Source organism: Pseudonaja textilis, chromosome 8 (assembly GCF_049901715.1).
Source record: "Pseudonaja textilis isolate UNSWEBS1 chromosome 8, rPseTex1.2, whole genome shotgun sequence".
In the NCBI taxonomy this organism is placed as follows: domain Eukaryota; kingdom Metazoa; phylum Chordata; class Lepidosauria; order Squamata; family Elapidae; genus Pseudonaja; species Pseudonaja textilis.
Window position 1 is genome coordinate 40,612,375 of NC_141997.1, and position 24,412 is coordinate 40,636,786.

Here is a 24,412-nt window from a genome sequence, read left to right on the forward strand (position 1 = left end):
TGGCTGGGGAATTTTGGGAGTTGAAGTCCACAAGTCTTAAAATGGCCAAGTTGGGGACCGCTGTTCTATTACAACAGAAAAGGAACTGAGGGGATCCTTGGTAGTCTCTGAGCTCGGTTGTTTTCTTTCAGACGCTTCATTACCCAAAATAAGTAAGATCATCAACAGCTCATCAATAATGTTACCTAGTTAGGGTAATGAAACGTCTGCAAGCAAACCACCAAATTCAGAGAGTACTAAGGACCTCACAGTCCTCCTCTTCTTCCTCCTCCTCCTTTTTCCTGCAAACCCTACTCCCTTCCAGGACAGATGATGTTACCTGTAATGAAGTATCTGCAAGAAAGCAACCAAGCTCACACCAAAGACCTTGCAGTCTTCCTCTTCCATCTCTTTCCTGCAAACCCTACTCCCTTCTAGCACTGATGTTGTTACCTAGTTTGGGTAATGAAATGTTTGCAAGCAAACCATCAAGCTCAGAGAGCATCAAGGACCTCTCAGTCCTCCTCCTCCTCCTCTTCTCCTCCTCCCCCTTCCTTTTTCCTTCCTCCTCCTCCTCCTCTTCTTCCCCTCCTTCTTCCTCCTCCTCTTCTTTTTTTTTCTCCTCCTCCTTCTCCTTCCTCCTCCTCCTCCTTTCCTGCAAACCCTATTCCCTTCTAGCACTGATGATGTTACCTAGTTAGGGTAATGAAATGTCTGCAAGAAAACAATCAAGCTCAGAGAGCAGCAAAGACCCCACAGCCCTCTTCTTCCTCCTTCCTCCTCCTCCTCCTTCTTCTTCTTCCCTCCTCCTCCTCCTCCTCTTTCCTGCAAACCCTACTCCCTTCTAGTGCTAATAATTGAAATGTCTTCAAGAAAACAATCCACCTCAAGAGACCATCAAAGACCCCTCAATTTCAACCCTGACCTACAAATATTCTCCTTTATCCAGACAAGGAAACACACACACACACCCCTTATAAAATCTGGGTCATCAATACGGGGCTAAAACTAACGTTCTTAGGATGGGTGGTCAGTTCACTGAGCTGGGGGTGCCTTCTTGTGTGTATGCACACGGCACCTCTCTTCCAATAAGCCAATTGCACGTGTGGCATTAATCAGAGTCTTCCTAACAGCTTCTCATTATGTAAATTTCCATCATGGAAACACGGAGAAAAGGTCACAGGAAGCAAAGGGTAATCTGAAATTTAATTCACATCAAACGTTATCAAAATTTGATCGTTGCTGATTTGCGGCTAAAATATAGTTTTGTTACAGTACATGAGATGCCAATTCCTCTTATGCAACAAACAGATTTAGGCAGCTGCCAAAGCAATTGCATTGAACCTCAATTCATCCGGATCGCGCTCCATGAATTTCTTGCATACTTCTACGGCGTCCTAGGAAGAACACACAAAGAGATAAACCACATGCACAATATCATCGTCTCTGCCTACACAACCATTTTCACTGATACCAGGTTGCCTCTAAGGGGCTCTGCTACGTGGCCTTGAGATACCTATGCTGTCTCCATAAAGCACGTAACTAAATTCACGACGTCTCACAAACGCTTTTGGAAACAGGAACTGTAGTTGTCCTATACAAGGTAGTCCTCGAATTACAGCCACAATGGAACCCAACGTTTTCGGGGATTAAGCGAAACCTTGGTGGAGTGAGTTCTGCCCCGTTTCGCAACCTTTTTCGTCACCGTTGTTCCCTGCGGCTTTCTTGAAGGAAACCCGATAAAATGACCAATAAAACCCAATAAAGCGGCTGAGAATTCCTACCTCTAAAAACGTGTCGACACTGGACCGCCCGTGGTTTATCGGGAAAGGCTTGCGTCCATCTGTGTGGATGGAGAAAAGTCATATTTCATTGCTCGGAAAAGAACCCAAGTCCCACAGATGCCTCCCACTAATCCCCAGCCGGAAAAATACAACAACTCATAAGTTTATGCCATCCACCAATTACCATCACTTTACAAACGGCACCTGGCACCTCTAATCCCGCTCCCGATGCAGGACACCCGAGATTGAAAGGAAAGTCCTCTCATTCTTATCTTTATCTGCATTCTAAATACGGTGATTCCAAATTGCGGGAATTTCTTCGGCATCTGATCTTATGAATGCCTGAAAAGTCCCAGGTTGGTCTAGAGCAGGTGTGTCAAAAGTGGATTTCATTGAGGGCCGCAGGGCTGTGGTTGACCTTGAGGGAGGGGCGTGACCAGGGGGGGACGACATCACTCGTATTGGGCCAGTTCGACATCACTCATATCGTGGTGGTGGGAGGTGCCTATAGAGACCCCAGAGCTCTGCCAGCGAAAACAGGTTCCCAAGCTCCGTTTTGGGCTGCGACGGCTTCCGGCAACACTCTGCCCGTGAAAACGGAGCTCGGGAGACTTGCATGCGGTCCTCCCGAGCTCCATTTTCATTGGCAGAGGCACTGTGGGCCGGTCCTTCGCTGTTTCCAGGGTGGCCCCATGGGCCAGAGCTAAGCACCCCGGGGGCCGGATTCGGCCCTCGGCCCTTGAGTTTGACACCTCTGGTCTACAGCAAAGAAGGACTAGGGATGACATGATAGCAGGCTTTTAAGAAGGGACTGGACAGCCATTTGCCTGAAATGCTATGGGGTTTCCTGCTTAAGTAAGAGGTTGAAGTAGAAGATCTCCAAGATTCCTTCCAACTCTGCTGTTCTGTTATTCTGTTAAGAACCAGCCCATCATCCGGACACATCTGAAGCAACAAGCTTTTAAGATTTTCTTCTTATTATTATGGTCTTGTTTCCTTATTTGGGTGGCTCCGTTTTCTGATATCTGAAGGCTTCACCTGGAACTTCTCTCCAAGTCTCCATTAGCTATGGGGTACCAGATGCTTAAGGCCTGACCTGAATGTCCACCTCCCAACCCGAGATTGTGCATGCTTCAAGGCTTCTTCCAAAATTGAATGGGGACACACACTCTTCTCTTCCCAACACTCCTCTTTCACACGACCACTTCAAAGCTGGGTGAGAATAGGAATAGGAATACTTTTATTGGCCAAGGGTGATCGGATAAGAATGGAATGGAATAGGAATACTTTTATTGGCCAAGTGTGATTGGGTTGGGTTGGGTTGGAATGGAATAGTATTGCAGGCTAATTCTGCCGACTGCCTGCAATTTGATCATCAAGAGGTCCTCTCTCTTGCTGATGAGCTAGGACGCTGGAATTAAATGAAACCAGATTCTAGAAGTATAATGAAGGCAATTTGGATCATAAATTACAGCAAGGTTTCTGCAAAAGAAGGCCACACACTGATCCCACCCACCCACCCAATTGGTTTCCCCTGGCACTTGGCCATGCAATTTATTTTACCTCCTTTTACCAACCCTGGAAGGATGGAAGGCTAAGTCAACCCTGAGCCGGTCAGGTTCGAAGTCCTGGCTGTGTCCAGAGTTAGCTTGCAATACTGCATTCTAATCACCACTTAGATGTTGGACACCTAAATGCTCCTGGGCGCTGTGATTGCACAGATCAAAACATTGGAGACAGACAGACCATTCATTTTAGATTAAAGGTTATTGATTAAACAATAGTGAAAATACAAAGCCATTTGGATTGGGTTGTGATGGCGTGGTAGTTAGAGTGCAATGTTGCAGACTTTACTGCCCACTGCCAGGAGTTCAATTCTCACCAGGCTCAAGGTTGACTCAGCCTTCCATCCTTCCGAGGTGGGTAAAATGAGGACCCAGGTTGTTGGGGGCAAGAGACTGGCTCTGTAAACCACTTAGAGAGGGCTGTAAAGGACCGTGAAGCAATATAGCAATAGCAATTAGACTTATATACCACTTTACAGCCCTTCTAAGCGGTTTAGAGTCAGCCTATTGCCCCCAACAATCTGGCTCCTCATTTTACCCACCTTGGAAGGATGGAAGGCTGAGTCCACCTTGAGCCTGGTGGGATTTGAACAGCCAACAGTCAGCAAGTGGCCTGCAGTACAGCACAGATAGAAGTCTAAGTGCTATTGCTTCTCCACTGACAAGGCGAACACTTGAATAAATGGCACTCAAGTCAGCCAGCGCAGACTGTTGGAGGGTACTGGATCCGGGGTTCTTACCTAGTTCATAAAGAATGCCGTCCACATTCACTAAAGCGATGAAATGAAGATCTATTTTGTCATCTATACTTGGTGCCTGCAAGAAAGAAGACGAGATCCGTACAAGTGATCAGCAGAACGCTTGCCCGTAGACTTGAAAAAGAAATTAATTCTATTCAGAAACTCATTCCAACCCCAGAAAAAAACCTAGATCCGAGATTTAGCATATCTGCTCCTCCCATGCTGGGTAATTCCTTCATTACTGGCATTTTGGTGACCCAAAAAGATCACTTTTTTTTTTCCAGGTGGCCTTTGGGGAAGAGATGCTGGTTTGCGGCTACATCATCTAGTGCAAGTGTCTTCAAACCTGGCAAGACTTGTGGACTTCAACTCCCAGAATTCCTGAGCTTACCATGACTGGAGGAAGAATTCTGGGAGTTGAAGTCCACAAGTCTTAAAACTGTCAAGTTTGAAGACCCCTGATCCAGTGCGTTGTTCCGAAGGTGCTTTTTCAAAAGGCAACTGGTAATTTTCCTTGAAGACGTTTTGCTTCTCATCCATTAAACTTCTTCAGTTCTTGGATGAGATGTGAAACGTCTTCAAGAAAAAACAAAGCAAGTCCAGTTGCCTTTTTTTGGGGAAAAAAAAACACCTTTGGGACAACCATGTCTTGGATGGCTGAGAATCTCTATAGACATCCAATGCATTCTTGTTGACGACGGAAACTGTAGTTTCATTATCAAGCGACGTGCTTTTTCTTCCTACACTAGTTTCCATTTTTGCTCTCTTGCATTATTTCAATGAATTGGAAGCTGCCTGGAGTGGAATGAAACTGCTTTGAAATCTTAGTAAATAAATATACGTATGGAAATGTATAGACCCAAAGGATTTCCACCCCCACCCCCCTTCCATATAAACTGAATTTTTGTCGCCTTGTCTTGCACATGATTGATAAATGCCCAATATCCATCTCCAGGAAACCCTCAAACATGAAGACATGAAACATCTCAAGGAGGTCTCTGTGGTCTAAATTTGTCCTACTCTGTAACACACATACGTGAAACTTGTGACTGCAGAGGTGGTTTATGAAGATTATTGGAAGAAGAACAGTGAGCAGGTCAGACACCATGGAACTTAGCTAAGACTTGCAGCCCAAAAGAACATATAAAATATCATCCCATTCATGTCAGAGCCACCGGTTAAGGTGCTTCTGGGTTGAAAGGATTAGCTGGTGACATCACTAGTCAGCCTCCAAGAATCCTTCTTCTGCTTGTCTTTCCAACTGCCATAAAAATGGGGGGAGGGAAGATTAATTGGGCTTCGTGAGGGGAAGAGTGCTGGAGGTTTGAGCTGGTGAAATGAAAAAGTTGGGAAGTTTTCTTGACTATGTTTTCTTGCTTACTGTGCAGATGTAGCCTCTTATCTATTCAGGCCAAGGTCAACCATCCTGGCGTGCCAGATGTCTGAAACACCACCCAAAGATGCCCCAACTGACATTATATACATCTCAGATTGGATGGCCACTTTCAACTATTGGGGGTGGGAACACTGACATCACTTTCTATATGTGTTTTCCGTGCCTATTGCCTCAGATCTTGTATTCTTCTGATGCTACCACTTCAATTTCCAGTCAAAGTCCTTTCCTCTATAACAGTGGAGTCTTAAGGTCTTCTTCCTTGGATTTTGAATGGAGCCTCCCCTGACAGCATACAGGACGTCTTGTTGCATGGGAAATGCCCCTGGGGGCTCCTTTCATATCCCCATCAAGGAGCTGGAGCGAATGACGGGAGCTCACCCCCACCACAGCACTCTGAACTCGAACGCAGGCTCGCTAACCTCCAAACCCAGTGTTTTAACCACGTGACTCGCTGCATGAATAAATGAATAAGGAATAGTTTCCCCCTATCTTTATTCTTCTCCGATCCTATTCTCTATCTGCGCCCCATCCTTCCCTCTGCCGTTTGCTCTGCAAAAAAAAGCCCTGCCAACTGATCTTGGAGATTTCACTACTTGGTAGAAATCCTGACTCCCACGTTGTTAAAAAAAAACACAGGAAGCACATAATATATTAAGCAACTCCATCAACAGTGAAAGACTTCTTCCCAATTACTTGAAAGGTGGAAAAAAAAAAAAAAAACCCAAACAAACCCGCAAGCCAAAGAAGGAGCGATCCTCTGGACTGGCAGAGAAAGAAGGCTGCTGCTGCTGGCGTTTGGAGAACACCAAGAACAGCTCAGAATCCTGAAGTCACCTTTTGCACCGCTCCTTAAAAAAGACCTCGGTTGAAGAACAGAAGGAGAGGAGACCACGAGACGAAGCAGCCCCGGATGGGAGAGATACCACCAGGAAACCCAAAGCTCCAGAAACCAAGCAGACCAGCCACGGAAGGTCTGCAAGGCCGACGAAAGCGCCAACCGGGAAGGAGAAAAGAAATCCCAAGGAAGTTGGAGCAGCCGTGACTTCCTTGAATGTTTCAGGGGTGGCTTCCATGGAGGTTCCACAAAGCTGCAGAGATTGGGGCTTGATGGGCCCCCCATCGAAGGACGAAAAGCAAGGCCAGAGGGAGGCTTCCCAGAGGCCTGAGCTGGGAGGGAAGGGGGAGCTGCAGCGTGGCCCCTGCGAGCAGAGAGGGAAGAGGAACCAGACTTACGGCCGGGGGGTCCCCCACAGACGATAATGGGACCGTAGGCCGCCAACACTGCAGGCAGACGGGAGGGCTTGTGGCCTCTATGGGGCTGGTGGCTTTGGCACAGGCCACGGGGCTGTGTCTGATCAGGGTCAGGGAGGCGGAGCGACGCAAGGCCGAGGCTTTCATTTTGCAGTGGCTAAACTCAGGCTGGGTTGAGGAGGAGAAGCCAGGCAAAGACTATACAAATATTGAAAAAAGACACACTTTACAAGGGGAGTTTGTACTCGGCGACGTAGCCCAAAGCAAGCGGCTCTCGACCGGCTGCCATTTTACACCCCACAAAAACCAGCATCATGTGTTTTTCTAAGGACAGGCATTTGTAGCAGAGGTGGCATTCAGCAGGTTCTGACCAGTTCTGGAGAACTGGTAGCAGAAATTCTGAGTAGTTCAGAGAACCGGCAAATCCCACCTCTGACTGGCCCCGCCCCCATCTATCCTCTGGCTCCCAAGTCCCAGTTGATCAGCTGGGTCTTCTTTGGTTGCCCTGCACAGGAGAACAGAGCTGGAAAGCAGGTCAGGGGATGGGCAGGGAATGCGATTTTGCAGGAACCTTCCCCCAAGAGTGGGGAGGGAAGGGAGATTTTACAGTATCCTTCCCCTGCCACGCCAACCAAGCCAAGTCCACAGAACCAGTACTCATTTTTTTTAATCCTACCGATTTGTAGGCAAGAGGGGTCCTTGGTGCCCTCTGTTTTCTTGCAGATGGTTTCATTACTCAAACTAGGTAACATTATCAGTGCTAGGAGGAGGTCCATTGTGTTTATATTGTGCATAAATGCACAATCGTGCCTATCGTCCCTGTCCTATTATCCCCAATTATTAGTACCTATTTCATGTATTTATATTTATGTTTATTCTTATTTCTATTATATTGTAAGCATTTAATATAGATAGATAGATAGATAGATAGATAGATAGATAGATAGATAGATAGATAGATAGATAGATAGATAGATACACACACACACACACACACACACAAAAGTGGCTTGCCCTATAGTACTGATGATGTTGCCTAGCTGGGTAATGAAACGTCTGCAAGAAAAGAAGCTAGCTCAGAAAGCATCAAAGGACCCTTCATTTCTCGACCCTGAGCTAACAAACATTCTCCTTTATTGATATCATCCGCAATCAGTCAAAATTAATTTGCTCGTGTCCAAGGAAGACCTTCCCAGGGTGTTGGGACCTTCCTTCCACTTCCAGCTTGGATTTCCCGCTTGGTGGCCATTTCTGACCGAGCTTCTCTTATTTCCCTCACGCTACGTCGTGTGCTTTGCATTTTGGGAGGGTGTAAAAACAGCTGCGAAGCGAAGAGGGCAGCCGCGTGGCCACCGTAACTTGGCTCTTCTGGTCAAAGAGAGCCCCCATCTATCTGCTGAACTACCAGCTGGAGACCAAATCAGGAGGCCTGGCTGTGAGGGAGGCCATTTTGCGTCCCCCTCCAAATCCGAGCTATGACTGGACAACCCTTTGCGAAGTCTGCTTCACCCCCCGCCCAACTCTGGCCTAGTGTGATGTGGGAATAGGGGGTGAATTCCTCCCAGGTGAGGCCTTCTGGAGCCTGAAAGGCCTCTATCTGGATCTCCTGCTTGACGGGGTTCGACTAGAAGACCTCCAAGGTCCCTTCCAGCTCTATTCTGACTGATTGAGGACCAGTGCTGCTCATGAACCTTCCCAGAAGCAGGAAGCATTTTCCCATCATCCTGAAGGCAAGGCCACTCAGGCCCTCTCATCTGGCAGCAGCTGCTTGGCCTCCCCGGAGCGAAAATGCCAAGGCTGGATGAAGCTCTACATTCCTTCACCCTGGCCCGCTCTGGCGGGGGGGAAGGGCCCGGCTTCCTCAATCCCTCTTGTTTTTTCCTTCTCCCGCGATGGTTGACCCAAAGGCATTTTCGAGTGTTGCCTTTGCTGCTCTGGTGTGGCCTTTAGGAGGAAATGGCTTTTCCAGCAGGTGAACTTTCGCTTTGAAAAACAAGGCTCAGGAATGCAGGCGGAGGCGAGAGATAAGGGAGGCCATAAAAGTCGCTGGGCCTTTGGACGTGCCGGGAAAGCAGAATCAAGAAAGCGGGGTCCCTCACGTCCCCTCGATCCATCAATCAGAATAGAGCTGGAAGGGACCCTGGAGGTCTTCTAGTCCAACCCCCTGCTCCATCCAGCAGGAGACCCTAGGCCATTTGAGAAAGGAGGCCAACAAGCCTTGTCTTAAAATCCTCCAGGGATGAAGCCCCTACGACCTCTGGAGGCAAGCTCTTCCACTGGTTCATTGTCCTGTTTGGAAATTTCTCCTTAATTCCGGGTTGCTTTTCTCCTTGATGAGTTTCCATCCATTGTTTTTTTTTTTTTATCTTGCGTTCTGTTGCTTTGGAAAATTAGTTGACCTCCCCCATCAAATAGAGGAATACCACTATTATGTCCCCCCTAGTCCTTATTTCTCTAGACTGGCCTACATACTTAATTCCTGCAACCTTTGTTTATATGTTTTTGTCTCCAGGCCTTTAACCCTCTTAGTTGCTCTTCTTTGCTCTTTGATCAACTCGAGGCAATGAGGTTTCTCTGCCATCTCAGCTGAAGTCGTGTCACCCTTTTCTAATCGCTCCCTAATTCCAGCAGGTTCTCTTGCTGACCATCTGGTGGCCAAGTTCTTTTCAGCTGTATGAAAATAACTCTGGGACGGTTTAATGGCAAGGGAGCCATTCGTAGGTTGCTGATGCAAAAACAATAAACAAAAAATATTTGTAAGTCCCCCTATAACACACACACACACAACCATACAAGCATGCCATGAGGAAGGGGTGAAGATGCTGAAAAAGGAGTCTACTCCCTCATCGAACAGCCATGGAAGACCCACCCCATGGGGAATCTAGGTTGGTTTCTCGCACATTCACCAGATTCACTTCACAGCCATGGGAGCTTTATCACTTCAAAAAGAGATTGGACTGCCATTTGTCAGAAATGGTGTAGGGCAGGGGACTTCAAACTTGACAGTTTTAAGACTTGTGGACTTCAACTCCCAGAATTTCTCCTCCAGGCATGTTAGCTCAGGAATTCTGGGAGTTGAAGTCCACAAGTCTTAAACTTGCCAATTTTGAAGACCCGTGGTGTAGGGTCTCCTGCTTGGGCTGGGGGTTGGACTAGATGACCTACAAGATCCCTTCCAACACTGTTAATTTAACCTCTCTAGGCTGGGAAGTCACAAAATCCATCCTGCACCAGCTGGATAGATGACAATTCTCACCTTTACAAAGAGGCTTTCAACTTAGAGTAGACTGGTTCGGGTTGATTATTCAGACCATGATAAAACCTGCTTTGTTTACCATGAGGATAAGGATAGTCAAAATGATGAATAATACATGTCTGCCAATTTTAATATGAACTGAAGGTAGAAAGTACATTTACACTCAAGGCACGCAGCATTTTTGCAACTGGTTTAACTTTAGGTAAAGTTTCCCCTCGCACATACGTGCTAGTCGTTTCCAGCTCTAGGCAATGCTCATCTCCGTCACAAAGCTGAAGAGACAGCGCTGTCCAAAGACATCTCCATGGTCATGTGGCCAACATGAATAAATGCCGAAGGCGCACAGAACGCTGCTACCTTCCCACCAAAGGTGGTCCCTATTTTTCTACTTGCATTTTTCTACTTTTACATGCTTTCAAACTGGTAGGTTGGCAGAAGGTGTAACTTTAGGCTGCTTTTACTACAAGCTCATGAAAAGCAGTGTCATTTTGCTCCACTTCTATCAATTTAGTTCAAAGACAAAGTTTTTTTCTGGTCAAATCTCATCGGAAGTCAATCAGGATAAACACCTATTCTTCTGGCATCTGGTCATTTTATTGCATAGCTGTACATCAAAGGCAAATCCTTTGGGTGGGAACTAAGACCCAGCCCTTGTTTCCTGTAAGAATTCTACAGAGAAAAATTCAGCTCCAATCTACTGTCTCTTGACCCTCTAGATCAGTGGCGGCTAAACTTTTTGGGCTCACGTGCCAGCACCCAGAAAGCAATGCGCTTCCCCCATGCCCCCTGTGCATGCGCGCGCAATCCCGTCACCCTCTTTCCTGCGCTGCGCCTCACAGCTGATTTTCGGCCAGTTTGAGGCCTTTTTCCGCCTCTGCAGGCTTTGCAGGACAAATAATAGGCCCGTTTCGTCACTTCCGGTATTACAGGAAGTGACAAATGGGCCTATTATTTGTCCTGCAAAGCCTGCAGAGGAGTTTTTCAAGCCTCTGGGAGGCCAAAGATCTCAAACCAGCCAAAAATCAGCTGTGAGGCACATGCATGCACAGAGAGGTAAGTTTGCCTATGGCTCCCGTGCCAGCACAAATGGCTCTGCGTGCCACCTGTGGCTTGTGTGCCATAGGTTCGGCATCACGGCTCTAGATCTTTCCAATCTAATTTCTTTAGGGCTTCACAGCTGGCTATTGTGCCAAACTATATTAGCAGCCTCTGTGTTAAAATATCTTTTTAATCTAATTTGCTTTTAGAGGTAGTTCTCGAGTTACAACCGCAACTGAGCCTCAAATTTCTGTAGATAAGCATAACTGGGATTAAGTGAGTTTTGCCCCATTCTATGGCTTCTCTTGCCACGGCGGCGAAGTGAACCGTTGCCACTGTTCAGTTAGCAACACGGTCGTTCAGTGAATCTGGCTTCCCATTGACTCTTGCTTGTCAGGAGGTTGCAAAGGCAGATCACGTGACCCCAGAACAACGGAACCATCATAAGTACGAGTAGCTTGCCAGGCGCCTGACCTTTGATCAAGTGATTGTGGGGAATGCGGCAATGGTCGCAAGTGTGAAAAATGGTCGCAAGTCGAGGATTGCCTATACTTGGTACATGTAACCATGGTAACTATGGAAGTAGACCCAGAGACTAGAATAGGAATTGCTGCAAACTTCACACCTGAGCTGCACCCACCTTTTCGGCCCTGAGCCCTAGACCAGAGGCTCAGCAACAGGGGGGCCATTTAGGGTCCTCAGATCACCCCTCCAGCTACTGGACCCAAACCCTCAAATTTTCAGGTCAATTTTGACTGTCAACTCGTAAAACATTCTTATGCCTGTTTTCAAATTGCCAAAAACAAGGGTGGGTGGGAAAATCTGAAGGACCGGTACAACAGTAAAACCAGAAGTATATTCCACCATTATCTTAAAAAGACTGTGTCAGGATTCTAGCAATTGCTCTAATTAAATCATGATTCTTGAGCCAAATTTCAAAAAACTTCAAAGGATTTAATTGAGACGACATACTGGCACTGCCCTGTATGAAGCCAACCTGGCATACGTAATTTACAGTCACCTGTGATCCTGTTCCCCCCCCTCCCCCCCGGATGTCTCATAAACCAGATTCTCCAATTGTTCACGGGCTGGGTGTCATCATTCATGTTCTCCAAGTAAATATATTCATGGGTAAAAACGCTGGTATTTTCGTTACAATCTTTTAAAGATAAGAGTTGGAATGTTTTGCTTTCAAACTGCTGCAGCTGGTGGGGTGTAGATGCTAAAGTGTCAGAACCAGTTTAAACCCAGCAATGCAGACTTACTGGAAGATTCTAGGTCACCCTTCCGGGCCCAGCCTATCTCTCCAGGTAATGATTTGTAGGGGATAAGATGAAGGGAGATGAATGGCACCTGTTCCGCCTGGAGTAAAGTAGGGAGGAAATCTCATCAAGAAATAAACTTGTTCTATTTTCCTCAACCTGGGAAACCTGATCTGGCTTAGCCACAGTTAACAACCTACCATGATTGCCTCATTTCCAAAATTTAATCCCTGTCATTAAACTGCTGAAGAACCAGTTGCAAAGAAGCCCCAGAGAAGACTAGATGTTTATGGAGATTCTCAATCGTCCAGGTCATGGCTGTCCCAAAGGTGCTTTTCAAAAGGCCACTGGATTTTCTCATGTGATTTTTCCCTCGAAAACATTTCACTCCTCACCCAAGAAGCCTCTTCTCTTCTACTGATCTATTGTTCTACCTGTCTATTCTATCAAACCCAGAGAGGGCTATTTTTGCTGCCACTGTGAACAAAAGTATCTTCTGATATCCCAGGCCTAGACAGTTTGCCAAGGAATGATTTTATAGATGCATCTTTGGACCGAAGTCCAATTTCCACAGATCCAAAAACCCCGGTCAAACCCAGAGCCCTTTGCTCTATTGAATATAGCAATAGCAATATACCACTTAGGCTTATATACCACTTTACAGCCCTCTCTAAGTGCTTTACAGAGTCAGCCTATGGCCCCCAACAACAATCTGGGTCCTCATTTTATCCACCCCGGAAGGATGGAAGGCTGAGTCAACCTTGAGCCTGGTAAGATTCGAACTGCCAAACTGCAGGAAGCCGGCAGTCAGCAGAAGTAGCCTGCAGTAGCGCACTCTAACCACTGCGTCACTACAGAATATGATGCTATTGCACTTGCGCACGGCACCAACGCTCTCATTGTTTGAGGAGGAAGTTCCACATCGGCAAACGACGGTTCCAAAAGACTCAGACATAAATTCTATCTGAGCACAAGATACAGCCACCTTGTCATCTGTAAAATGGTCTATATTGTAAGTTGCAATGCCCACCAAAATGGACATAGCCCACGCCAACCAGTTCCATTCAAAATAACCAAAGGGGCACAACTCAGGCAAAATTTCAGAGCTGTGAAGGGAAGGGGAGACAAACGTCCCTCATCCAGGCTATTCCATCCTTGATGTCAAGGACAGAATCTTTGAGCCAGGAAAACACAAGACCGCCATCTTGAATGTGCATTGCATGATCACATTAGAATAGCTATCATCTTGACTGTCGTTGTGGCCTGCCAGCAGCTGATGGAGCTGGCAGCAGAGTCGGATAGTAGTGAGGAGGTTGGGGAGGAACTTAGACCAGTCTTGGAGGCTGAGGAAGGCTCGGACAAGGGCTCTGCATCGGAGGCAGAGATGGGGCCAGGGCAGGCTGGCAGTCATCAGCTGCCTTCAGACTCAGACAACAGTGAGGCGGAGGAGTTTCTGGAACCGGTTCTCACCCTGCGCATGTGCAGGGCTATCAGAAGACAAGAACAATTGAGAAAGCAGGGTCGACTCAGGAGTAAGGCCACAACTCGGAGACGATTGGCCCCTCTCATAGGATATAAAAGAGGAGTGAACGGGATGTGAGCTTTTGCAGGAAGCAATTAGCTCGTCTGGTCGATTCAAGCTTTGAAAAATCCTGTCTGACTCTGTGTTGTGTTTGGCCTTGCCCTGCGTCTGGCAATTAGTTCTCTGGTCGCATTCCAAGTGCGATAAGGTGGCTGTTTATGAACATCCCCTGAAAGACTGTTTGTGAAGCCTTTTAGGCTGTGAATGAAAGTAATTCACAGCTGTGGAAATAAAACAGGTTCTGCCGGAACTAAGATTGTGTTTTATGCTTTCTAAGGAAGCCTAGGTCAGATTGGCAGAATCCTCTGGTCTTTAGGTGGCCCATGCTGGGAGAGGCAGCAGATTAATAGTATACCTCTTATCTAATTCTAACATATCTGTTTCTTTTCTTCAGCAACAGTCTTGCATAATGCAACAACCTCTGAACTTAGATGTGTGAGAGGTTTCAGGGTGACATGATTGTGGTGGTTTTGAATGAGTCTTTGCACGTTGAACAATTAAGGGCTCTGCTAACGATGCAAACCAATATTTTTTTTGAGTTTTCTGCATCCTGAATCCTAGTCAGTGAAAAGATCCATAATTTTTCCAGGAAGGTAGTTAAAAAGAAAATAAACAATTTACCCCCTTCAAAAGTACCTTGGGGAGACCTTGTTTTCAGACAGGAAATAGCTCAGAGGCTGGAAATTTTTGCGACTCCATCCCTTCCTTCTCAGTAAGCTTTGCCCCAGAGACTCTTTGAAAAAGCTTCACTTTCTATTTTAAGGAAGTTGGAAAAGACTTCAATACTTGAACACTCGAGCAATGGCATCTTTAAATCACTTATTTTAAAAAAAAAAAATGCATGTGGGAAAACAAACATAAGCAGGATATAGTTCTTTTTCAGATGTAGCCCTGAAGTTCATTACCTACATTACCCTGAGTAGATTTTACTGATTAAAAGTTGTAAAGCTTTTAAAAAGCAATTGCTTAATTGAATGACAAATCAATAAAATAACATAAAAGATGTAAATAAAAATAAATATCAGAAACAGTAGGAAAAAAAATATTCTCAAAGAAGCAAAGATGATGGCCCTAAAATTCCCAGGATATTAACAAACTTCAAAAGCTTTTTGTTCCACAAGGAGTTTATCCTAGTTCTTTTGGGTTGTTGCTCAACCAATAAATTACAGAGGCCACCCCTCCAAAAAAAGGACAATTCTTAAAACCATCTTTTGTACAGGACTGTCATACTCTACCGTACGAGTCTGATCACCAGCGTGGAAAAATGATGTTGAGGCTAGGAAGAATGCAGAGAAGAGCAACAAAGAGGATTAGGGGACTGGAGGCTAAAACATATGAAGAACAGTGTCAGGAATTGGGAAAGTCTAGTCTAATGAAAAGAAGGACTAGGGGTGACATGGTAGCAGTGTTTCAATATCTCAGGGGCTACCCCAAAGAAGAGGGAGTCAAGCTATTCTCCAAAGCACCTGAAGGCAGGACAAGAAGCAACAGATGGAAATTAATCAAGGAGAGAATCAACCTAGGACTAGGGAAAAATTAGAACAATTAATCAGTGGAAGAACTTGCCTCCAGAAGTTGTGAATTCTCCAACACTGGGAGTTTTCAAGAAGAGATTGGAAAACCATTTGTCTGAAGTGGTATAGGACAGGGTTTCCTGCTGAGCAGGGGGTTGGACTAGAAGACCTCCAATGTCCCTTCCAACTCTGCTATTCTATTCTATTCTATTCTATTCTATTCTATTCTATTCTATCTATTCTATTCTATTCTTTCTACATTTATTCTATTCTACATTTATTCTATTCTATTCTTCATCTATTCTATATTTATTCTATTCTATTCTACTCTATTCTTCATCTATTCTATTCTACATTTACTCTATTCTATTCTACATCTATTCTATTCTATTCTATTCTATATTTATTCTATTCTCATTGGTTTTTAAATCAACTTCTGTGCTCTGCTTTCAGATGTTGCATCTGAGATGATCATGTTTTTTTCAGCTATAAGTAAGGTGAACAATATATGAATGACCAGTCACTCTCTTAGGACAGCTACAGGTATGAACTGGGGGCAGAACTATAAATACTGGTCAGGCTACAGGCTACAATTTATAAGCTACTGATTTGCAATGCAAGGAAGCACCAACAAAACACTCCTGTCCAAAAGCTGCATTCTCCCACGTTTTGCATAGATACTTCTCAGGTTGTTTTGTCCACAAGAACCACAAACTTTTCCAGCCATTTTCAAGCCAGAAGGAAAATGAACCCTAACCCTCCCACTCAGAAGGTTGAGAGTTTAATCTTAGGTAGCAGTAGATATTTTTCTCCTAGGGCGCAAAGAAAAAAAAAACCTGCTGCGAACTCCACATAGGCGTCTGGCCAGCAAATGCTCAGCTCCATCCAGACCCTACCCTGAATTAAGGGTAAAAACAAACAAATGAACAACAACAACAAAATAAAAATAAAACCTAGGGCCAGAACTACAAATATTGATCAAGGCTACAAGCTATAGTTTTATAGGCTACTGATTTGCAAAGCAAGGAACCACCAACCAAGCACTCCTGTCCAAAAGCTGCATTCTTGCAAGTTTTGCATAGATGCTTCCCAGGTTCTTTTGTCTGCAAACTTTTCCAGCCAGAAAAAAAAATATTGAAGAAAAACAATTGGAGAAGCAGTCACGTAAGACCTACAAAATAATGGGATGCTGCAATATATCTTTTCCAAACAGTCCAGCTGTACAGTTTTAGTTTAGATGCTATTAGGTAGGAGGAAATGTCAGATGGTCCTGGGTTAAAGGATGATTAAGAGCCTTCTGGATCAATTAAAGATTAATTAAAGATTTTAAAATGGCCGAGAGTCTTACAGATGCAAAGCAGAATCCGAGCTTAAAAGGAGATACGGAAAGGAGCCAGTTTCAAAGCAAGATGAATGGTTAATGCTTAAAAGGTAGTGTTGCAAGCTATAATTCTTCCTTTGTTGAGGGAACTTCCTGGATCTTCCTTGCAAAGTCATTTAGATGCTGGTCACAACGATCAGGCAGCAGAGACTTCTACCTCAAGTTTGCACCTCAGGTACAGAGGGGCTAGTCCACAAAATTTCCACGTATTTCCTTCTCCGTCCCAGCAAGTCCACATATTTCTGCCCTCTATCCCAACAAGTCTTTTCCATCTGCTTGGTGGGCACAGGGTGAAGCCCAAAAGGCTGTTGAGCCAGAAGGACAGAATTAGCTTGGCAGCATCTCCTTCGTTGGGCAGGACCATCCCACAAATAGATCACAACTCCTCCACGAAACACAGCCAAGCCCAAATGAAGCCAGCATCCAAGGTGGAATCAAAAGTGGCTTTTGATTTTGAAAAAGGCAACAGGATTAGGGTTTGTTTGGGTTTTTTTTGAGGGAGACGACAACATTTTGGTTCCCAGCCTGAAAGCTTCCTCAGTTGTAGGTTTTCTTCCCCCTCAAAAAGAAAAATCAGTCCAGTTGCCCTTTCAAAATAAAAACCACTTTGGGTACAAGAATAATCTCCATGACTGAGAACATTCACAGGGATCTACTATGGAGTTTTTGCTAAGCCCAATTCCAAGAATCTCTTTAAAGGCCTGAGGCAAAGCCTTGCCCTGGGTCAATTCGGCTTTATTTAAAAAAAAAAAAAAGCTGTGAATGCAACTCAAGAGACAGTATCGGGAAGAAAGTGAATTAAACCAAGTGCTGTTCTTAAAAGTTCCTTCCAGCCCGCTCTCTTTCAGGACCATGGCAGGATATAAGAGCATCCCTAAGAGTAACTGCCATGTTCTTAAAAATCTTATCAAAAGCTTTACTCACGGGGAAAAAAAATTAAGCCACGTACCTCAGTCTGACCTTCATGAGCGCTGGATTCATGCGTCACACGGATGGCCTGAAATTTCAAAATGGAGCGTTAAGAGATTGTAAGTTTGGGCATTTCGATTCAAAGGCCATCAGCCACCCTGCCCCAATCATCTGACAGATCAGCAATTTGCTAAACACACACGCGCATACACGCTACACCTAACAAAAATATTTCTGGCTTTAAATCTATAGGCTGCTTTATCATTTTCTCTAACCACATATGTATTTTCGTCTCTATCTATCTATCTATCTATCTATCTATCTATCTATCTATCTATCTATCTATCTATCACAAACACACAAATTTTTGAACATATATAAGTATTTAGTAAACAGTGTATTGTCTGGGTCATTTTACATATACATAATTCTAGTAACAATATTCTTTACTTGTATATAATAAGTGTTCTTCCGGTTTCTAATTTCTACCTTTATTATTTAACCATTGATGACAAATCCCAAATTAAAAAAATATTCTATATCTTCTTTATCCTTTATCGTTAATAATATTAATCTATCCATTTCCGCACAATCTAATATTTGATATATGATTGTATTTTCATCTGTAGCATCCCAGTATTGTGCAAATATAATTCTTGCTGCTGTCTAAACATGTAATATTCCCTTTGTTAGAATTTTCTGGCAATATATCTAACAAAAATATTTCTGGCTTTAAATCTATAGGCTGCTTTATCGTTTTCTCTAACCACCTATATGTTTTCATCCAATTTTTATTTTTATTTTTTGCTTTTGGACATGTCCACTACATATATAATATGAAACACCTGTTTCTTAACAGAGAAGAATTCTGGGTTTTTTTAAAATTGGTTTTTAAGACAAACATAGGCAAACATAAAAACATCAATTCTGTTTTCTCAAAGGACTAGAAACTTTTCCAATTGTTTTCCAAAGGATTCCCTGACCTAAAAGAGCCACAACATCCCCCGAAGCAAACACTCTTCTCCAACAAACGTGAGCCCAAGAAGGGTTCTTCCTGGGAAAAGGTCCCTTCTGCATCCCTCACTGTGACCTCCACAGAGAAGCCTCTTTGCAGTCAAGATAAATGGCCACTCAGCAGAGCACCTTTTGTTCTCAAATGTTGTGCAAAGGCAGGACAGGGAGTTTCCTTCTTGTGCCAGCTCAAAAATGGAGTTGAGCAACCCTGACAAGCAGGTCCTGTCAGGTTCTCAGCCCCTGCTGGAAGATAAAGCCTTGACTGGAGACCAAAACGACTGAAAGAATTGTTCTGAGGGGAGATGAACGGCAAATAAAAAATAAGAATAAGATGAAGTGAAGTAATTAAATTAAATTAAAGTAAAATAAAAATAATTAAATTAAAATAATAAAGTAAATAAAATAAAATAATTAAATTTAATCAAGTAAAACAAAATAATAAAGTAAAATATAATAAAATAAAATTAATAACATGAATAAAATAAAGTAAAATAATTAAAATAAAATAATAAAGTAAAATAAATTAAATTATATTAATAAAATGATAAACGAAATAGTAAAGTAAAACAATAAAATTAAAATAAAATTAAAATTAAAGTAAAGTAAAATTAAAGTAAAATAAAATACTAAAGTAAAATAATGAAATAAACTAAATTAAATTAAAATAAAGTAAACGAAATAATTAAAATAAAATAATCAAACAAAACTTAAAATAAAAAATAAAAAATAAAATCTCTCTCAGCCAGCCGCCCTAAAAAGGCGGAACATAACTTCCCTCCCAAAGCTGATGGACAGGTGGGTTTGCAAGCTGTACTGAACCAGGGACTCGGGTGAAATGACTGATGATAACCAAGCTAATAACATTCATGAATGAAGGCAAATATTATTTGGATTTTAGGCAAGCCCAATGAACGAACCATCACTGGGCTTATGAACCATTTGGTGGCTTCTTGTTGTGGACAATTCACGGAAACTGGAGTTCCTCTAAATAGGAGACATCTCAGCCTGTGCCTTTATGACAGTCTCCTTGGCATGATACAGGTCATTCTCGACTTATGACCCTGACTTTTTGGAGTCACTAAAGTTGTGGTGGGGGCTGTCCCATAGAAGTGAAGAGGACCATTTGTGGAGATGTTCCAATATTTAGGCTGCCGGGGGGGGTTTTTTTAAAGCCTGAAGGCCAACAAGAACAGTGGTTGAGTGCACATTGTTAAGTTAGTGAAATAAGGTTTTGAGTGAGATAACAAGGATTTATCTGGCTTGCCTCAAGGGTCATTGACTTTGTCAGGTGGTCACAAAAGATGACTAGATGACCTACAAGGTCCCTTCCAACTCTGTTAATCTAATCTAGTGGCGACTGTCTTCAACAGAAGAGAGATTGCCCTCCAAATATACCTCCCCACTTACTTCATAAGTTTCTAGGTATTTGGCTCTTTGCTCGGGATTCATGGGCACCGACTCGTCCAAGAATTTCTTCAGGGAAGAATCTTTTTCTAAAATAGACAGCATTAATACAAAGAAAGAAGAATTAACATTAAAAGGTATGGCTTGCAAGATGGCACACGACGCTTTCCACTGCTTCTTATGTTGCAGGTAACATAGCAACAGCGCTTAGACTTAAACACGGCCTAAGTAGTGTTTTACAGCCCTCTCTAAGCAGTTTACACCGTCAGCATGTTGCCCCCAACAATCTGAGTCCTCAATGTCACCTAAAGGACACCCATGTAACAAATGACGAAGTTTCTAGGAATTTTCTAGCTTATCCACTTGGTAAACAGAACATAAAAACAGGGAGATGTACCAGGATGAGTAAGCTACTTTTTGTTAAAATGGAAAATCACAAAACCGCATTTCACTTATTTCGGAAGCGTAATGCGGAGGAATTCACTGGAGGAAAACAAGAATGTTTGGAAGAGTTAGCGGTAAAACGAAAGCAGGCCATCAAAGAACATGGTAGACTCAATTTCATTGAGGAAAGCATCAGGGTTGTGTTTGACCTTGGAGGGGGGCTGGGATGGGTGTGGCCAGGGTGGACGTGGCCAGCTCGACGTCACTTATGTCAGGGCGCTGGTAGTAGCCAACAAAAACGGGCTCCCAAGCTCCGTTTTTGGCTGCAATGGCCTCCTGCAACCCTCTGCCAGCGAAAACGGAGCTTGGGAGGGCCGCATGCAGCCTTCCTGAGCTCCATTTTTCACTGGCAGAGACACCCTGGGCCGGTCCTTCACTGCTTCCAGGGTGGCCTTGCAGGCCAGATCTAAGCACCCCACAGGTGGGATCTGGCCCCCAGGCCTTGAGTTTGACACCATCAAAGCTGACAGCGGCCAGAGCATAGAAAGACTCAAAAAAGTCGGTAAAAAATTGTAAATTTAACACAACAATAGCTGGTTGGGAAAACAACTGCCTGCGAAGGCTCCTGGATCATGGCTGAAAGGCAAAAGCAGAAGTAGTATGCTCCATTCAATAATTGGGTAGAGAAGGTTGCCGTGATTAAAAAAAAAACTCTTCCTCAAAGTAGTAGTAGCGCAAAATTGGAAGATGTGGAGAGGCCCATAGAATCACCAAGAATTGGACACAACTGAATGGACATCATCATGATCCTCATCAACAGCGTTAAGATAATGTGATTTTGGCTAGTATAGGTAGTCCTTGATTTACGACCAAACTTCTCTTGCCAAGTGAGACATCTGTTAAGCGCTGTTTTGCCTCATTTTGAGACCTTTCTTGCCACCACGATTAAGCGAATCGTCGCCATTGTGACATGAGTAATGTGGTTAAGGGAAATGGGTTTCCCCCTCGACTTTACTCATCAGAAGGTCTCAAAAGGAGATCGCCTGACCCTGCGACCGTCATAAAAAGGAGCCCATTGCCGAGCATCAGAATTTTGATCTTGTGACCCTGGGAATGCTGCAAGTCTGAAAAACGGGTCAAACAAGTCACTTTTTTCCAGGGCTGTTGTTAACTTTGAACGGTCACTAAATGAACCGTTGCAAGTCTAGGACTACCTGTACCCTGTAAGTACTTTTCCACTTTTTCATAAAAAGTTGCCAACAATCTTCCCTGGGGAAGGCTCTGACTAGTGCTCTGCGTCAGAGGCAGAGATGGGGCCAAGGCCGTCTGACGGTTATCAGCTGCCTTCGGAGTCGGACATCAGTGAGGTAGAAGAACACCTGGAGCCTGTTCCCAGTGTGCACATGCGCAGAGCTGTTAGAAGAAGGGAACAGCTCAGGAATAAGGGTTGACTTGGGAGTAAAGCCACAGGTGGACGGTGAATGGCCCCTCCCATAGGGAATAAAAGAGGAGTGAGGTTTTACAGGAGACAATCAATTCATTTGGGTGAAGATCGGTTCCTGCATTCTTGCCAAGTATTGTCTGCTACAGTGTGGCATCTGAAAGATATCGGCCTGGCAACTCTCCAAGCCTGATAACGGTCTGTAATTGCGAAATATGTTGGCCGGGACTTTCCTGGAGAAAAATTCACTGTAAACTAAATAAAAGGGGTTTATCAGGACAAGGAGTCAGTTTCGTGCTGCTGGGGAAGCCTAGGTCAGACAACCAACCGCTGAAGAGTAACCTGGGAGAAAGGAAAGGTTTACCGAAGTCGATTTTATCCCTGTTGTTCGCAATGGCGTGAATGAGGCCGATGGTTCCGCAGGCGTTGCTAATGGTCTGCTTCATGAAATAGACGCCGGGTTTGACTTCTTGGCCCTGGGCTTTGATCGACTCTTCCTCTTTCATCCTGAATGCTTCATACTAGGTAGCAAGGAAGGGGTGGGAGATTTTTTATTTTTTATTCCAAATTCCCCTTTTCAAACCACCCATTTTTTACAAAATAAACAGCGCTTGTCAAAGAAAGGGAAAAAAAGAAAAACCATTCAGGACCTGGGAATAAATTTTTGCTCTAAGGCAATTATCAGCTAGAACGTGGTGGCCTAGCAGCGAAGACTCACTTGCCTCCCGTGTGGAAAGTTGAGAGTTAAATCCTAGGTAACAACAAGTATTTTTCTCCTAGGGCGCAAAGAAAAAGTATCTGCTGTGAACTCCACGCAGGCGCCGGGAAGAGCATCAGCCAGTAAATACTCAGTTCCATCGAATCTACCCCGAATTAAAAGATTACAGGGTCGTAAAAAGGAAGGTGTTTGTTTTTTTTTTAAATTATCAACTAGAAGGTTCTACAGGCCTTGCAAGGCCCTTCCTTGGTTTGCACCCAAAATGCACACCAAGTGCACACTTCTCCCACCTTCCTCATGATGCATTGTTTAGCTAGGAAAACAAACTCATCTTGCTTTCCAGAACAATAGAAAAATTCAGTTTCTATGGAAGGCCATATAGAAAGGCTGTGGACCATTAAAAAAAATTGCCTTTCTCTCTGCTTAGCAGTCTTTAAAACAGGGATCTCCAAACTTGGCAACTTTGAGACTTGTGGACCTCAACTCCCAGAATTCCCCAGCCAAACATGGGGCAACACTCACTTCCAATAGATTTCTCCCTTAGCAACCTAAGGACTCAAGTTATGGTCGATAAGTTGAGGACTTTCAAGGGGGAGGGCCCTTCCCCGGGGGAGGGGCGGGAAGACCCCCATATTCTACCTACCTTCTCGGTGACCGGGAAGAGCAGCATCAAGGCGCAGACGGGCCGAGGCACCATGCTGAGCAGCTCAGGGTCGGAGCCATAGACGTCCACGAACTGCCAGCTGGGGTAGATGCCCAATTGCCGGAGGAACTGCCGGGAGACAGACAGACGGACGGGCAGATGGGCCAATCGTTGCCCACCGCCTCCTCCTCCACCCATGCCGCCCTCCTCTTCCTCACCCCCTCCCCCACCCGGGGATGACCTCCGACCTGAGGGGGATGCGGACCCTGGAGAGACGGCAGAGCAGCTCACCTGGTTCGTTACCTGCAAGCCAGAAAGAGGGGAAAAGAGGGTCAACCTGAGACAGGACACGCGTGACCTCCCTCCCTATGCACCCCCCCACCCCTGCCCCCACTCCCCTCCCTCCCACCCATCCACCTGCCCCCTCTCCGTCCTTCCCTCCCCCTAACCCACCCACCCATGCTACCCCTCCATCCCTTCCTCCCAGGCACCCACTTTGTAACACCCACTCACCCAGGTGACCCCTCAGTCCCTTCCCATCCCTCCCTCCCACCCACCCACATGCCCCCTCTCCGTCCCTCCCTCCCACTAAGCCACCTACTCACTCCGTCCCTTCCCTCCCACCCACGAGCCCCCTGAGTCCCTCCCTCCCACTAAGCCACCCACCCACCCACCCACGCCCCCTCCATCCCTTCCCTCCCTCCCTCCCATCCACATGCCCCCTCTCCGTCCCTCCCTCCCACTAAGCCACCCACCCACGCTCCCCCTTCATAACACGCACTCACCCACGCGCCCCTCCGTCCCTTCCCGGCTCGAACGGGGGTCAGACTCCGTCCCTTCCCTTCCTTCCGCGCCTCCCTCCCTCCCGGGCGCCCTCTCTGTCCCTTCCCACCCACATGCCCCCTCTCCGTCCCTTCTTCCCACCCGCGCGCCCCCTCCGTCCCTACCCACGCGCCCCGTCCCTAACCCACCCACGCACCCACCCACCTCCGGGTTCGCCTCCAGCGGCAGCCAGCGCGGAACCTCCATGGCAGACCGGCTCGATTCCCTTCGATCTCGCCCCGCCCCGGCCGTACCAAAGCGCGGGGAGGCGGGGAGGGAGGCATTCGCTTCCCGCCCCCACCCCTCCGCCCCTGCCGCTTGGGCTCGTC

At 45.3% G+C, this 24,412-nt stretch overlaps 1 protein-coding gene across 2 annotated transcripts; it reads right to left on the bottom strand.

Annotated features, from left to right (window-relative positions):
- Window positions 1-1,165: 1,165 nt before the first annotated feature.
- Window positions 1,166-24,394, bottom strand: UCHL3 (ubiquitin C-terminal hydrolase L3). 2 transcript variants are annotated; one of them, XM_026705311.2, is made up of 9 exons: window positions 24,249-24,339; window positions 23,553-23,564; window positions 23,262-23,390; window positions 22,265-22,421; window positions 20,079-20,164; window positions 17,698-17,745; window positions 4,069-4,144; window positions 1,764-1,822; window positions 1,166-1,376 (listed from the first exon to the last, which is right to left on the bottom strand). In XM_026705311.2, exons 1-9 carry the CDS (start codon window positions 24,288-24,290, stop codon window positions 1,293-1,295), a joined length of 693 nt encoding a protein of 230 aa, XP_026561096.1. In that variant the 5' UTR covers window positions 24,291-24,339; the 3' UTR covers window positions 1,166-1,292. The 2 variants fall into 2 exon arrangements, with proteins under 2 accessions (XP_026561096.1, XP_087794158.1); XM_087938032.1 differs by lacking the exon at window positions 23,553-23,564 and having other exon boundaries at window positions 24,237-24,394.
- Between the last annotated feature and the right edge of the window lie 18 nt (window positions 24,395-24,412).

Bases quoted from the DNA above. Each gene is read 5' to 3' on its own strand.
- UCHL3 (XM_087938032.1), bottom strand. From the start codon at position 24,290: ATGGAGGTTCCGCGCTGGCTGCCGCTGGAGGCGAACCCGGAGGTGGGT. The intron at 22,422-23,261 runs GTAGGTAGAATA...CTTGCTACCTAG, and splicing joins TCTTCCCGGTCACCGAGAAG to TATGAAGCATTCAGGATGAA. The intron at 20,165-22,264 runs GTAAACCTTTCC...TGTCTATTTTAG, and splicing joins CAGGGATAAAATCGACTTCG to AAAAAGATTCTTCCCTGAAG.